Here is a 15,068-nt window from a genome sequence, read left to right on the forward strand (position 1 = left end):
TAACGAATACGATTCATCCAAAGCCGTATTCGAATTCGAATGTATCGTTACAGCCCTAGGCCATACATTTAACATTCTATTGATCACCTTAAAGAAATATCCACATTAATTGCAAATTAAAGCTGACAACCCCACTAGTGTTCACACAATACATGTATTTCCAATATGCAATGGAGTACCCTCCCTTTGGTATGACGTCACCGGAATTGGGTTAGCCGTTCAGGTAGTGAATGCAATTGCAGTGTGTATGGAACTATTGGCTTTGAGTGGTAAGTCATGCTGCAAATTAGCAAACATGACATGGATTTTACAGGAATTTAAATCACTGACATCTTGCCTGGATGATGATCGCTCCGCTCAATTAATCAGCTGACATAAGCGGTTAGAAAACCAAGACAAGCTAACACCAAAGTGCTTCTTTGCTTAACGATTGCCTATAGATAACATGATATTCCGGACAATTTTTATGGACTTTTTCACCGCCTATAACACTGGTAAAAGGGTTTTGTGTCATTTATATATCATGCAAATAATATTATTTTTTAAAGAACATTAGCTATCTATAACGGGTATTCCTGTACATTGAATACGCTCTCAAATGCTTGCGCGCTTACATAAGTTTTACATGCTTTCTGAACCCGAACATGTACTGAAAACCCACATGTTATTACGTATAAAAGTGATATTAATAATATTAAACATCGCATATGGGACATTTCATTGTTTACTGACTTTCTTGACCTATCGTTGAAGTACCTGTTATCGAACAGCACCTATTATCTGACGTTTTGTTTTGGTTCTGTATGCATATTCGCAAAAGTAGGCATGACGTCACTTCGATAAACAAACGGTCGTATATGAAGTCCATGATCTACTTGCCTACTTAGCTTGAAACAAATGCGCCGAAAACAGATCAAAGGAATGCATTTATTGTTATTTACACGGTTTTATGTGTTTTTTGCAATTACTTTTTGAATGCATTAATCAAAACGTGCATTTACACACCAAAAAGCATTTTTCCGTTTGCAATTTTGATGCAGCAGACGCAGATTCTTTCGCTGAGTCCGGGTCACGTCATGTTACTTTGTATATACTGGAGTAGTATTTATGAACTGTCCAATATAGGTCATGTTTACATTAGCCGCAATTTTGTTTTGTCTACTAGAGGTGACAATAACCAGCTAATAATTGTTATGAATTCTTGAAGGATATTTGCTGGAAAACTTTACAGATACCTTATTAAATAATTGAACTGTTAGTCATTTGTTAAAACAAAATGTTTTTGTTATTTAAGTGTTTCAATTTTAACGTAATTTAATGTAATTTCTTAGGTGTTTGATAACTGGTTTGTCCAACATAAATAACAGAATTTTAACAAAGTCAATGAAAACTTCCATGTGGACTAAGAACGAATATACTGCTTATATTATGTTTGTTTGTTTTTTATAAAATATGAAAACCTCGCAGAACAATCAGTTGTCAAAAATTCTTTATGCTTTATGAGTAATGTGCATACTAACGATTCGGGTATTTTGCTAATCCGAATTTAGCTACACATCGTCATACATACTTCTCCGACTTCCATTTCGATATAAAGACCACAGCAGTCTCACTTTTGCTCAAACTCCAAACTATGATTTTACTTCTTTGGATGTAAAGAATATTATTTCATAAGACAGCATTCATTTAAACTTTGTTAACGAAAAAAGGACGAAAATCCTTAGTAACGTTTATACAAAAGAGAAGACAACTAGCTTCCTTTAATATTAAGCCCTAGAGTGTTTAATGGTTACAGTCCACCGTATCGAAGTAGGTTAAAACCAGTTTACTAAAAATGTTGTTTGCCATTTAATTGACAAGATTTAATAAATTACATCAATAAGAAACAATTTCAGCAATATAGATTTGTTAAAATACCAAACTGTCCCATGATAATAATAATAATTAAACATGGCTTGTCACAGGATGTGAATATTCCCTGTGCACATGATTTTCATCATTGCAATACTTAAAACCTAACAAGTGGCATAATGGATATGGTGTCTGCCTAGCAATTGGAAGGTCATGGGTATTATCCCCATTGTGGATGCGATCTTCAAATCTCCCCCATAGACACTAAGTACTGGTTCTAAACCTTGGTAATGGACTCTAGATATTTTCAATAAGCCAATTTGTCAAATATGTTGGAATTGAGGGAGTTAGGATGCTCTAGAAACACTTGACCCTAACAAGGCCACAGGACCTGACGCAATCCTAACGTGATTCCTTAAGGAAACAGCAACAGAATAAGTACAGACGCTTTCACTGGCGTTTGCTGCATCCCTACAGCAAGGACTCATACCAGCTGATTGGAAGTTGGTGCATGTGAGACCAGTATTGAAGATAGCGGTCAGAAGCAATCTGGCTAACTATCACCTGATCTCTCTGACACACACATGCTGCAAACTCATGGAACACGTTATTCACAGCCAGGCAATGTCTCACCTAGACAAACACAACATCTTGGCCAACCAAAAACATGGCTTACGGCGAAGACGCAGCTGTGAGTCGCAACTTATTGTCACACTACAGGACCTTGTTGTATCCAATGATGCTGGCGAACAGATTGATGCAATTCTAATAGACTTTTCTAAAGCATTTTATGTTGTCCCGCATTAACTGAGACACTACAGAATTAGAGGGCCAGTCTTAAACTGGATTGAGAGCTTCCTAACTGGACAAAGCCAACAGGTCTTAGTTGAAAAACAGTGCAACTGCATGGGATCCTCACACACAGACGTGCATTGACCAAATTGAAGCCTTTCAGAGACGTGCTGCTCGCTATGTAAAAGGCAACTATAGAACCACAAGCAGCAGCTAACAGATGATAGCTGACAATAGATGGCAGTTCCTAAAGGATGTAAGTTTTTGTACATAGTTTCTTTCAGACGATTCGCCAGAGAGGGATCTTGTACAGTATAATAGAAAACACAATTTGAGCTAAAATAAATAGGTTTTAACTATTAACTAACAATAAAATATTCATTGATGACAGACGGTATTGTACATGACAAATTACAGGTAAATAGTCATAGTAAAATCTAAAAATCTTCCCAGGCATAACAATTTTACAGAGTGGGAATTTAATATGGACATACGGCCCAATACACCCACTGACTCAACCATCAAAACACACATGCACCACTTCATACCTTTCTTGAAGGACTTAAAATCAATTTTAATCTCTTAATTGTTGTGATGTTTCCATTAAAGCATACAAATTACCATCTTGAAAAGATGCGAATACGTTTTGATGTGGTTCATTATTTTGAAGTTCACCAGCAATGCATTTACACAGAAACCTCAAGTGGAAGTAAAACATTTCATACTGTAAAAGCATTTACTAGTACATTTGTCAGCATGGAATTTCGTATTTAAAAAAATATTTTTTCATGGACAAATAAATTTGTGGATTTCTAATTTTGAAAGAAAAAAAAAGGAATTGCATCAGTCATTTTCGAATGTGTTTGTGTTAAATTCGTGGATCGGTCAACCTCCAAAATCAACAAAAAAGTATGTCCCATGAAGAAGGATTTTAATGTATCAGAATTGTTAACAACTAGGACTTATATCCGTATAAGTTTCAGCACAGTAATCATACCTGACCATTAGCTAGATCTTTGTAAGGATTAGTACCAAAAAAATCTCAGTTTAGATAATACTTGCCGTATACGTTTCATTGTGTGAAGCTACTAAATACGAACAGGCTCTGCTAAACAGCCACCATAATAAATGCACATTTCAATGTTTCTATAAATCAATTATAGGCCAACTATAAGTCTTATTGTACAGCTTCCTTGAATGGATGTTTGTTATATAATTTTTGATATAAGAAAATTCTGACTTCCAAGTGTTTAGACTAAAACCACTATTTTCATTAACATGTCCCTGTTCACTTACATCAGTGTCTGCTAAATACTCAAATATGGTACTTGCCAAGTAGAACTAGTGATTGCAAATCCAAACTCGCTCAAAGAAAATATGTAATTGCCCTTACAAAATATTCTATGGTAAGGAAATCAGATTTGATGTTTCATCATTTGCTTAAGACTAAAAGAATAATGCAAATTTGTTATTTTTCAAAAGCATTGTGTGCACTTTCATGTTTGGTATTTTGCATTTTGTACAGTAATTATACAAGAAAAAAATACATACAATATTAATAAAAAATTACTATTATCTTTACATTTTCATTAATATCGTTAGTACAAGATAAAAAATACCTTACACATAACCATTTGATTTACTTTTAACTCAACGATGGACAGGTGAATTTTGCATTAATGGTACTGTCAACAATCATTCTTAAGCAGTTGTGTCCTTTTGCATCTCCAGAATACGAGTTATGAAAGAACAAGCTGCAATTGGTTATGTCTTGATAGTATTAAATAGGCACTTATGTGTCGATTAGTAAAAAGTACCTTTCTGTTTTGGCATTTTCCATGTAAAATTTCTCGTTTCCCAATGTGTCTATTTAAGAATGAAGACAAGGAAATTTCAGGTTGACTTTTTGATCCTTTTTACAGCATTTTCAAATTTTCATTTTCAATAAATAGACAATGCACTCGCCCAGTCTGATGAATGAAGCAGGCCAGATAGCAATGCTGACTCACCAAGGCGAGGGGGCGAATGGATTTCTACACCCATGCTTACAACAAACATTAAAGTTATCATTTGAGCTTTGATAAATTCAAATGTTGCAGAATGTTTAAATATAGAAGTAACATGATGGATAAAATGACATCATCTGCAGTAAATACAACCACAAATATCAATTAACAAATATTTTATTAAACAAAACAAAATGACAAATGAACAGAAATGACACATGCTTTCATATGACACTTATTAACCATTCTCCCCAGACACAAACATATGCACAGATTTCTGCGAGGTCAACATGACCCCCGCCCGCTCTGTCCCGACTATCTCGGCCAGTCTCTGGGCATCAAACTTGCTGTAGAGGACTGTACAGGAGTAGTCTGCCCCTGCCTTCACCTTGCTGTCCTGCATCATGTTGCACACCTCGCTGTACAAGTGGGGGTACTGGGGCAGGCTGTAGAATATCAGGTGACGGATACCGCGCACCCGTACCCTGGAAATGCACAACAATCAGAGCATTGTTTTTGTTTGGGTGTTTGACTTTGAGTTCATTTTTTAGATTTAAAGAATCATTTCCGGCCTTTCCCTCAAATGTAGGAATGACATACAAATAATGATTACCATTATCACATCAAAGTTATTAATATCTTTCAGACAATATATATTATTTTTCACTTAAACCATGCAATCATTGAAACTACTCTGACATTTGTGAGAATCTTAAACAATATGTGCTTGTGACAAAACAATTCACCCCCCCCCCCATCCATATGGCCTTGACCTAATCATCTGAAAATCTGAAAGGTTGTGTACACAGCAAGAACATACTGCAAACAGACTTTTACCTAAAATATGAATGTACCTAAAACATGGAATAAAATACGGGGGCATAATTTCCCTGAGTGCATACCAGAGTTATGAGCTTAGCAAGTAACCTTAAATACAGACCTGAACACATATGGAAAGTGATTGTCGCTCGTAGATAAAGAAACATGAACTTGTTTTGTGCAAACAGAAACTTGAGCATTACAGACTAAACAACAACAATCTATTTAGTGGTTGGAAAGTCTAATATTTAAATCTGCTTATTACTTTATATGTTTTGATAAGTAAAAGTTCTAGACAAATTTTCATTTCTTATTCCAAACTTACTTATGTGTAGTCATTTGCTCATTAGGAAAATGCAAAAGTAAGCTCTGTGTTTAAAGTGATTATTATTTATCGCTTTTTATAATTTACATTAAAGCATAACAACAAACTATATTACTATGTGGGCGTACCTTTTGTAGAAGTGAAATCGCTCAGTGTACAGCATATAGGGCACTTTGTGGTGAAAGAACAGATTCCTGGCCGTGTTCACTGCTTTGTCCTCCGTGTACCTGGAAGAATCCACACCAGACACATGAATCAGTGTACAAACATTCAACTATAGTAACAAGTGAAATCACTTGCCTCCTAAGTGGTCAAATCATATGTGAAAGAGAAAAAAACACTGTATTCAAACAAGTGAAACTGGTTGCCTTCTTAGTTACCAAATCTGTTGTGTATCAATGTGAAAAGCAACATACACTGTTAATAGTTTGGTGTTATTTAAATTAAGAAAGCCTGATTTACAGCAAACCATTGCTCATATACACTCTTCAAGCTTAAATATTTCTCAAGTTAAAATAAAATATTAACACACTAAAAGTTGAATTACTTGTAAGTACTTTTTATTGATCAATAAGTACAGTATAATCAACATATATATCTCTGCATGAATAAATGTCATTGTATAATAAAGAAATGTGCAACATATGTAAGTCCATATGCAATTTACAGTTAATTTAAGTAGTTGTATTTCAATCATTCAGCTGTGCTTCATCTAAGGAGACTTCATAATTTAAATTTGTTTTAAGATCTATGATAAACCACAGCTAAGAAAGAGACATACTTACTCGCTGACCTGTAGCACATTGATTCCCTCCCTTTTGAAGTAGTTACGGAGCCGCACAAAGTCAAAGTACGAGGGAATGAAGATAAGTGTCTGCTGAATGCCTGCCTTGGAGTGCTGGGGAAACACCTGTGAGGATACACACCATACACATGACTGAGATATACTCATGAGTGTGCATGACATGAATTGTTATGTATAGATATGTAAGGGTATCACGTTTAAACGGTCACGTTTGGTGTTTTGCTCAAAAACGTTGACAAAAACAGTAAACGTTTAAACAACAATATCAACAGAATCCATTTTAGTTCATTACGTTACGACGTTGTAAAGCTACTTAACAGCTGCTGAAAAAGACTCGTAATTTATCGCATGCGCCAGATGGCCCTTATTCACAATGCCGCAAACTTAATAATACATCATGTACAGCTTAGACGTCTTGAATATTTATGCGCGTCAGCACAAAGTGCTAGGAAAAATTTATATATGGTGTTCACAGGTTTATGCCATTGATTATAACACTGGAATTATAGGTTTTTGTGTTCAATGCTTGTTTCATTAATCAAGTATAAATATCTATTCAGTCATTACATCATGTTAGAACAATTTCCAAATGTTTTCATTTGTGGTTAGTATTATATCCCAGTGCATCACCTTATATTCAATTCGTTTTTCTCTGAGTACCTTCCTTTATAGCTTGAATCATAATGTGTAGCTGTTTGAACTTTATTATTGTTAAGAAATATAATTGTCTATTTTTTGGTTGAATAAGTGGACCACACATGTGATTGACATTTAAACCTAGACCCCTAGAAAAAAAACTTTCTATTCATTGCAGTCATTTTAAGTCATTTTAAGTAAAAGTTAATACCTTTTTGATGAAGAATTCAAATCTATCATCAGGAAGATTGGTATAGGATGAACTTTCTATCCTATGAAAAACCTGGAAGCAAAAAGGACACATATACTTGCATCCTAATTTTATTTTCATAAACATTAATGCTAAGTAATTTACATTCATGATACTTAAAGCCACATAAATACTCAAAATCAACGAATATTTCGTAAAATATTTCATAAAAATAAGCTAACTCATAAAAAATCAGTGTTCCTTATAGCAATAGCCAAAATTTCAACGCTAGATGTGATATGGTAACATAGATTTAACGGGATGCAAAAAGGTGTCGCAATATATTCCATGTGAATTTCCCGCGACCATATCTGAAAATTTACGAACAAAGGCGAGATTGGCTTTGGGAAGCATCGGAAGCACAACGTAGTTCTCATGTGCTGCCTGAAGCCAAACTCGCACTCATTGAAAAATATTCGAATATCGTCGCGGGAAATCGTATGTGTTAACTTAAATTTTCGAAATATTTTATGAAATATTCCTTGATTTTAAGTGTTAATGGGCTTTTAATTGCAGTAGTTTTGAAAACAAAATTCTGTTATAATTTGAATGTAGTCCTAAGATCTTTAAAAAAAAATAATTAAAAAGCATACGTGTTCAAGTTACACATTTCAACCATTTAAGATTTCAAATTACATTTTGTAAGAGTACATTTTTACAAGAGCACCGCATAATAGGTGCCACGCTCGGCTGCAAAAGCTTGTCAGAATTTTTTTTTGTTTTTTTGTAGAGGTCACAGTGACCTTGATCTTTGACCTAGTGACCCAACAAGAGATGTGTTTGTCAGAAACACAATGCCCCCTCCTGCGCCGCATTGAAATAAATTTCTATTTATCATTTGGCAGGTATAGAAATCATCTCCCTTTAAGGGTTATTACTTCCCTTGAATTTTGTCCAATCCAACGGGGGGAGGTGGGGGGGGGGGGGGGGGGGGGGGGGGGGAGGGTCTCCCAGTCAATTATGACCATGTCAGACATCACTGACAAACAAGGCCTGTGGTTTAAAAGAGATCATAGCCAGAGTTGATCATGTATCTATGGACATAAGTCCACAGGTATGTAATGAACATCAAAGAAATTATAACTATATCATTAAAAAAAACTTAGACAAATCAATCATTTGGGTTATAAATAATAAAAAGAATAAATCTGTACAGTTACTGTGAAAAGAACTTCAATTCTTGGTAAGGAAATATATGATATTTATAATTATATAAATTACTTCCCTTGAAAATAATTGTCTGTAACAAATCTCTATTTTTAGTAGCAAATAATTAAAAGCCACTACCATGACTGTAGATTCACCACTCAAAATGTGCAGCTCCATGAGATATACATGCATACCAAATATATAAAGTGGCTATGTTCAATATTGAATAGTTTTCTCCCTTTTTAAAGCTTATTACTTCCCTTAAATCTGTATTTTTTACCAAAGACCGTAAAGGATGACCTTGACCTTTTACCACAATGTGTTTGTCAGAAACACAATGCCACCTACTGCGTCGCTTTGATTTATTTAACAAAATTATATACGTGGGCAGGTCAGATAACAATGTCCATTTAAAGCTTATTACTTCCCTTGACTTTGTTTTTTCGACCCTAGACCTTGAAGGATGATGTTCACCTTGAAATTTTACCACTCAAAATATGCAGCTCCATGAGATACACATGCATGCCAAATATCAAGGCGGACAATAGCTCGGGTTTTCTCCGAAAACAACCTTGCTAATAAAATAACATTCAAATCTGATAACATTTTACTACCTTCATTTATATGGCATTATAAATTAAATAACTTGCTTCCATTCAGCCACCTGTCTTATTTTGTCAACAATTACAACAAAATCATTCAGGGTCATTTACATTCAGAGATATTCCCATTCAGAGTTAGTTCGGTTTCTCATAACAACTCTTGCAGATTCTATCATATACCTGTGGCAGCTGGGCAGCTATCTGACATATGGTTCCTGTGGACGGTTTCCTCAGAAACTGGTACTTCCCTGCATAGTCTGGCAGTCAGGTCAAGGTAAACTATGCTCCTGGGTTCTTTACTAATGCATGTAATCTGGATTCATTTGATTTCATTGACAAGAAATGGATTAGTAAAATGGGGCGTATGGGGTTGGATTTAAAATTCGTAGATTGTTTATAAAATATGTTTTACTACTTTTAATGTAAATGCTTGTTGAGCATTTTGATTTCATTGTTGAGCATAAAACCCATAAAATTATTGACATACAAATAAATTGATTTCACAATACTATCTCTCTTCCAGAACCTTCCATACTTTTGTAGTTGTGAGTGTTATAAACTGATAGGCATTTGAAAATTACAACATAGACTTGCGAAAGAAATTTAGACCTCAATAAAGACAAGGAACACACCGAACTATCTTATTTCACTTAGAAACAGCTTTCCTACATTTTTCACAAAGCAAGGGTTTCAAACTTAATGTGTACTTAATACACAATTATGGCTGTTACAAGTGAAATCTGCATTTATAATGTTTGTTAGAATTTTTTTTTTTTTCCTAACAAATACTGGGGGGGGGCTTCAATCAATAAGTATTAAAAGTTGCACCTACTACAAATATTCCAGCTTCATTAAGTCTTATAAATGATACCCGATATAATGACTTAAGATTTATTGTAGTTTAAAGACATAATGTGATATCATATTGTTTCTATAAGGATACTGTGACAGTGTTTGTTGAAGAGGGCAGACATTTCCGGGACAGAGACAGCACTGAATAGTAGCGTCTGACGGTAGAACTTGGACCAGCCGTTGAGCGTCCACATACGAACCCGAGAGAAGTCAACCCCGTGAGATTCCTGGGGCTGAAGGTGAAGATGTCGCATGATGTGCTGCAAGGGAAGGGTGATTGTAATAATAGTTAGCAGCGCTATGGCAAATTAGGGCAGAATGCATGTGCATTTAGTGTCATTCCAGATTTGCCTGTGCAGTCGACACACACTAATCAGGAACAACACTGTCTTCTTCTATAGTATTTTTTATTAAAAGATAGTCTTTTCTTATTGATATTCCAGTTTAGGCAGAAGCAGAGGCTCTATAATGTCATGTAAATCATTGTTAAACTTGACAGGTAATGGTGAAGTGAATGACCATCAACATATTTTGTTAATATGTACGCCAGTCCTGCTTTTGGTCTATACATGTATTTATGTCTGACCGAGACTTAATAAAAGTAAAAACATGTTATACTAATGAGCCGCGTTCTGATAAAACTGGGCTTATTGCATGTGCGTAAAGTGTCATCCCAGTTTAGCCTGTGCAGTCCGCACAGGCTAATCAGAGACGACACTTCCGCTTAAACTAGATTTTCGGTAAAAAGGGACTTCCTTTAAACGAAAAATACCATTCAAGCGGAAAGTGTCGTCCCTGATTAGCCTGTGCTGACTGCACAGGCTAATCTGGGACGACACTTTACGCACATGCATTTTGCCCAATTCTCTCAGAACAAGGCTCAAATAATTATGAAAGCCTCGTACCAACACATGGTCCCAGTTCTGCATCATGAGCACATCTGCCTGATCAATGATGAGCATCTCTATGGAACTGAGGAAGTCATAGTCACGTTCCTTCTCCCTGTAACATAGCAACCAAACCATAGCTACCATATCATAGCAACTGTACCATAGAAACCATTGTATTGGAAGAACAACATAGAAACCATAACAAAGAAACCATACAATATCAGTCAAAACTTATTTACCACAACCTAGCAACCATTACATAGCAGTCGTAACATTGGAACCACAACATAGCAACCATAACACATCAGGCGTAATATAGCAACAATAACATAGCATCAGCAGAATAGCAACCCAGTCTGGTTTATAATAACTGGTATACACAAAAGTTAGCAATTAAGTGTTGTTTATGATTACAGGTGCATACATGTCACAAAGTGTGTATCCAGTCAGGTTTATGAGTACAGGTGCATACATGTCACAAAGTGTGTATCCAGTCTTGTTTATGAGTACAGGTGCATACATGTCACAAAGTGTGTATCCAGTCCGGTTTATTATTTTTGATACATAAGTGTTATCTAGTATGTGATGACTTAGGACTTGCTTAGTAGATATAGAATCGGTTTTTTACTACAGTACAGGAGTAGTACTTATAAATTATTGATACAAATACATTCTGCATGCGTATGATGCATTTAGAAGATGGTATTACCCTTCTGCTCCAATCAGCCTGCGCAACCCAAGCGGTGACGCCAGGATGATATCTGACATGTAGAACTGGGTGTAGAGTTTCAAAGTCTTCTTGGCTACTCCAAGCCCTATACGGAAATGGTCATCAATGTTGCCTTCGAAGGTTGCCTCAAAGTCCTCTGAAAGCCAAAGTACAGAAATAATTGTTGTAATAGGATACAGTATTCAATCTGGTGTAGTGGATATGGTGTCTGCCTAGCAACTGAGAGGTCACAAGTTTGCCACCAACTGATCTCCACCAGACACCCAAGTACTGGTTCTACCCAGGGAACGTACTTCTTGTACCGTCACACAGAATCAAAAGGACCCCTACACGTAGAAGAAGAAGGAAATCATTTGGTACGTGACAAAATATCAATCAAAGTTTAGACAAAGTAAGGAGAGAACATGCATAAATAATCATATACATGTATAATATATGACAATGTACATCATTTCAAATATTAAGAACACATCAGTTTAGAGGAAATTATTTATTTAAGTTTTTAAATTTAGAGAGTATTTAAATTATGATAAGACAGCATTGAAGGAGTTTCAATGAGAGGCTTTATGTAAAGAGAAGACTTCTTGAACTATGTGAATTGGGATATTTAGGAATAATATTATAGAGCAGAACTACAGTTGAGGGAAAGAGGTTTAAAATGAAATAAAATCTAGAAGGCAACTTGTGAGGCAAAGGGATCAGTGGTTAAATCAATACCAATAGTTAATCAACACCTTGGTTAATTTTCAAACGAGCACATATTTGATAATCTATTGTGAATTTATCACTGTCACAATTCAGCGCAAATAAAGAACTTCTTCTGTGGAATTTAGAAATCATAGTATAAGCAAGTCTCCAAACTTTAATATTATACCTCACATAAATTTGTTTCTTCTTTGCATATATAAACTTCATGTTATTTTGAATCTGTAAAGAGGTGCGCCCATGTAATAGTGACCGCTAGAATGTTTATTTGTAACATTTGTGCAAGTTTTACAACGAAGAGATTTCTGCTTTATATAGTTAGGGTAAACACACAATTCGTTTGGCAGGTCACAAGCGTGTGTCTTGTATTATTAATCACATCTTGAAAAATACAAAAATTAAATGCTATATTTATGATCAATGTTTAGAAACATGTTGTCTGTAATAAAAGCAGATATTTCTATATAAAATGTATCTCAATATGTGAAATTCTTTACAATAAAAAAATGAATTTTGTTTAAAGAAGCAAATTTTTCCGAGTCCTATTTTTGCAGGGAGACAACTCGCGCACAACAATAATGCTGTGCATATTCTTAATTGTAACGATTCGTTTGGCAGGTCATGAGTGTGTGTTTTTTATTAGTAATATCATCTTAAAAATTACAAAAAAATAAATGCCATATTTGGGATCAATGTTTTGCAACATGCTTTCTGTGATATAAGCAGTTACCTTTATATAAGATGTATCTTAATATGTAAAATGCTTTACAATAAAAATGAATTTTGTATAAAGAAGTGAATTTTTCCGTGTCCAACTTTTGCAGGTAGACAACTCGCGCACTTAATAGTAACTGATAAATATTTATGGAATTTATCTAGTGTTATTAATTTTTATTTCTATTGACATTTATCTGCACAAAAATGTTCGGTATTATATAAGAAATAGAAAAGCTCACTTCAGGCCCAATGGTAGAATGTCACTATTCTGCCATAGGGCCCTCGGTGAGGTTTTCTATTTCTTAAATAACAATACATTTAACCAATGGTGAACATTTTGAAAAGACTTCTTTAATTTGAGCCTTGATCTGGTAAAACTGAGCTCAATGTATGAGCTTAAAGTGTTGAAGCAGATAAGCCTGTGCAGTCCGCACAGGCTAATCAGGGTCAAAACTTTCTGCCTAGACTGGATTTGTTAAGAAGAAACTTCGGTTAAACACAAAAATTCCATAAAAGCGGAAAGTGTTTCCCTGTGCAGACTTTACAGGCTATTATGAAACCAAACTTTATGCATATGCATTAAGCTTTCCAAGAACAAGGCTAATATGATATGGAGCTAACCAGGCTTATATCCTTTCTTTGGCTCATCCTCCTCAGGCAATGTGTACTCCTGGTAAAACCTCTTCTTGTTGGAAACAAAACTCTGCATTGTCTGCAAACAATGTTTGACACATATTAAACCAAACATTCAAGAAGGCTCAGTTTATCTGTAAAACTGGTGGGTTTGATGGTGGGTTTGATGGTGGAACTGCTGAGATGTAAATACAATGCCATCATAGCATAATTATAACAGAGTTGTGCTCAACCAAAACCGGCCTTTACATTAAGTATTGTCACAGAATAGCGGCACAGGCTTTGCGGAGACAATACTTTCTGCCTAGACTAGATTTTCTTTTAAAAGAGACCTTCTTTTAACAAATATTTAAATTAAAGCGAAAAGTGAAGACCTTGATGAGCCTCTAAGCCAACAGAACAGGCTAACCTGGGATAACACTTTACACACAAGCATTAAGCCCTGAGGCTAACCTCGGATTACACTTTACACACAAGCATTAAGCCCTGAGGCTAACCTGGGATTACACTTTACACACAAGCATTAAGCCCTGAGGCTAACCTGGGATAACATTTTACACACAAGCATAAAGCCCTGAGGCTAACCTGGGATTACACTTTACACACAAGCATTAAGCCCTGAGGCTAACCTGGGATTACACTTGACACACAAGCATTAAGCCCTGAGGCTAACCTGGGATTACACTTGACACACAAGCATTAAGCCCTGAGGCTAACCTGGGATTACACTTTACACACAAGCATTAAGCCCTGAGGCTAACCTGGGATTACACTTTACACACAAGCATTAAGTCCTGAGGCTAACCTGGGATTACACTTTACACACAAAAGCCCTGAGGCTAACCTGGGATTACACTTTACACACAAGCATTAAGCCCTGAGGCTAACCTGGGATTACACTTTACACACAAGCATTAGCCCTGGTTCCCCAGAGAAAGGCTCAAGTGTCATTGGAAGGAGTAATCAGGGTGAAGGATCATGTGACTTTGTGGGAACCAGTAAGCGGTGCTTTTTTTCGAATAACTTTTTCAAACAATTTTTCTTTAGAATTTCAACTAGGGCATAAAAGACCAATATTTAAGCTGCTTATGGCAATGTGAAATACATCAGAATTACTTTATTTAAAAAGCATGTGTTCATGTTAAAAAAATCTATGTGTACTGCATTCATTTATAGGGTTATGCTTCACGTAGCATGAAATTTGTCACCAATTTCAGTCATATTCAATGATTTATTCTTTTATACCTTGAGATATCGACACAAACAGAAGGAAAAACTGTCTTATATGCACTAAAAAAATTTGCAA

The 15,068-nt window shown here is 35.4% G+C and overlaps 2 protein-coding genes across 2 annotated transcripts in view; both read right to left on the reverse strand.

The window, feature by feature from the left end:
- LOC127871699 (protein phosphatase 1 regulatory subunit 36-like) overlaps positions 1–1,765 on the reverse strand; it is a 129,811-nt gene extending 128,046 nt beyond the window's left edge. The window contains exon 1 of the mRNA XM_052414830.1: positions 1,571–1,765. Within this exon, the coding sequence (XP_052270790.1) occupies positions 1,571–1,585 (15 nt within the window). The 5' untranslated portion in view covers positions 1,586–1,765. The remainder of the gene's footprint in view (positions 1–1,570) is intronic.
- A 3,045-nt stretch (positions 1,766–4,810) lies between these two features.
- The window catches only part of LOC127871696 (U3 small nucleolar RNA-associated protein 25 homolog), a 44,319-nt gene continuing 34,061 nt past the window's right edge, over positions 4,811–15,068 (reverse strand). Inside the window, exons 13-21 of the mRNA XM_052414825.1 lie at positions 13,751–13,841; positions 11,687–11,843; positions 10,993–11,089; positions 10,179–10,347; positions 9,416–9,492; positions 7,446–7,517; positions 6,579–6,703; positions 5,922–6,020; positions 4,811–5,134 (exon numbers count right to left, since the gene is read on the reverse strand). Of these exons, the coding sequence (XP_052270785.1) occupies positions 4,888–5,134; positions 5,922–6,020; positions 6,579–6,703; positions 7,446–7,517; positions 9,416–9,492; positions 10,179–10,347; positions 10,993–11,089; positions 11,687–11,843; positions 13,751–13,841 (1,134 nt within the window). The 3' untranslated portion in view covers positions 4,811–4,887. The remainder of the gene's footprint in view (positions 5,135–5,921; positions 6,021–6,578; positions 6,704–7,445; positions 7,518–9,415; positions 9,493–10,178; positions 10,348–10,992; positions 11,090–11,686; positions 11,844–13,750; positions 13,842–15,068) is intronic.

This window comes from Dreissena polymorpha, chromosome 3 (assembly GCF_020536995.1).
Source record: "Dreissena polymorpha isolate Duluth1 chromosome 3, UMN_Dpol_1.0, whole genome shotgun sequence".
Lineage (NCBI taxonomy): Eukaryota > Metazoa > Mollusca > Bivalvia > Myida > Dreissenidae > Dreissena > Dreissena polymorpha.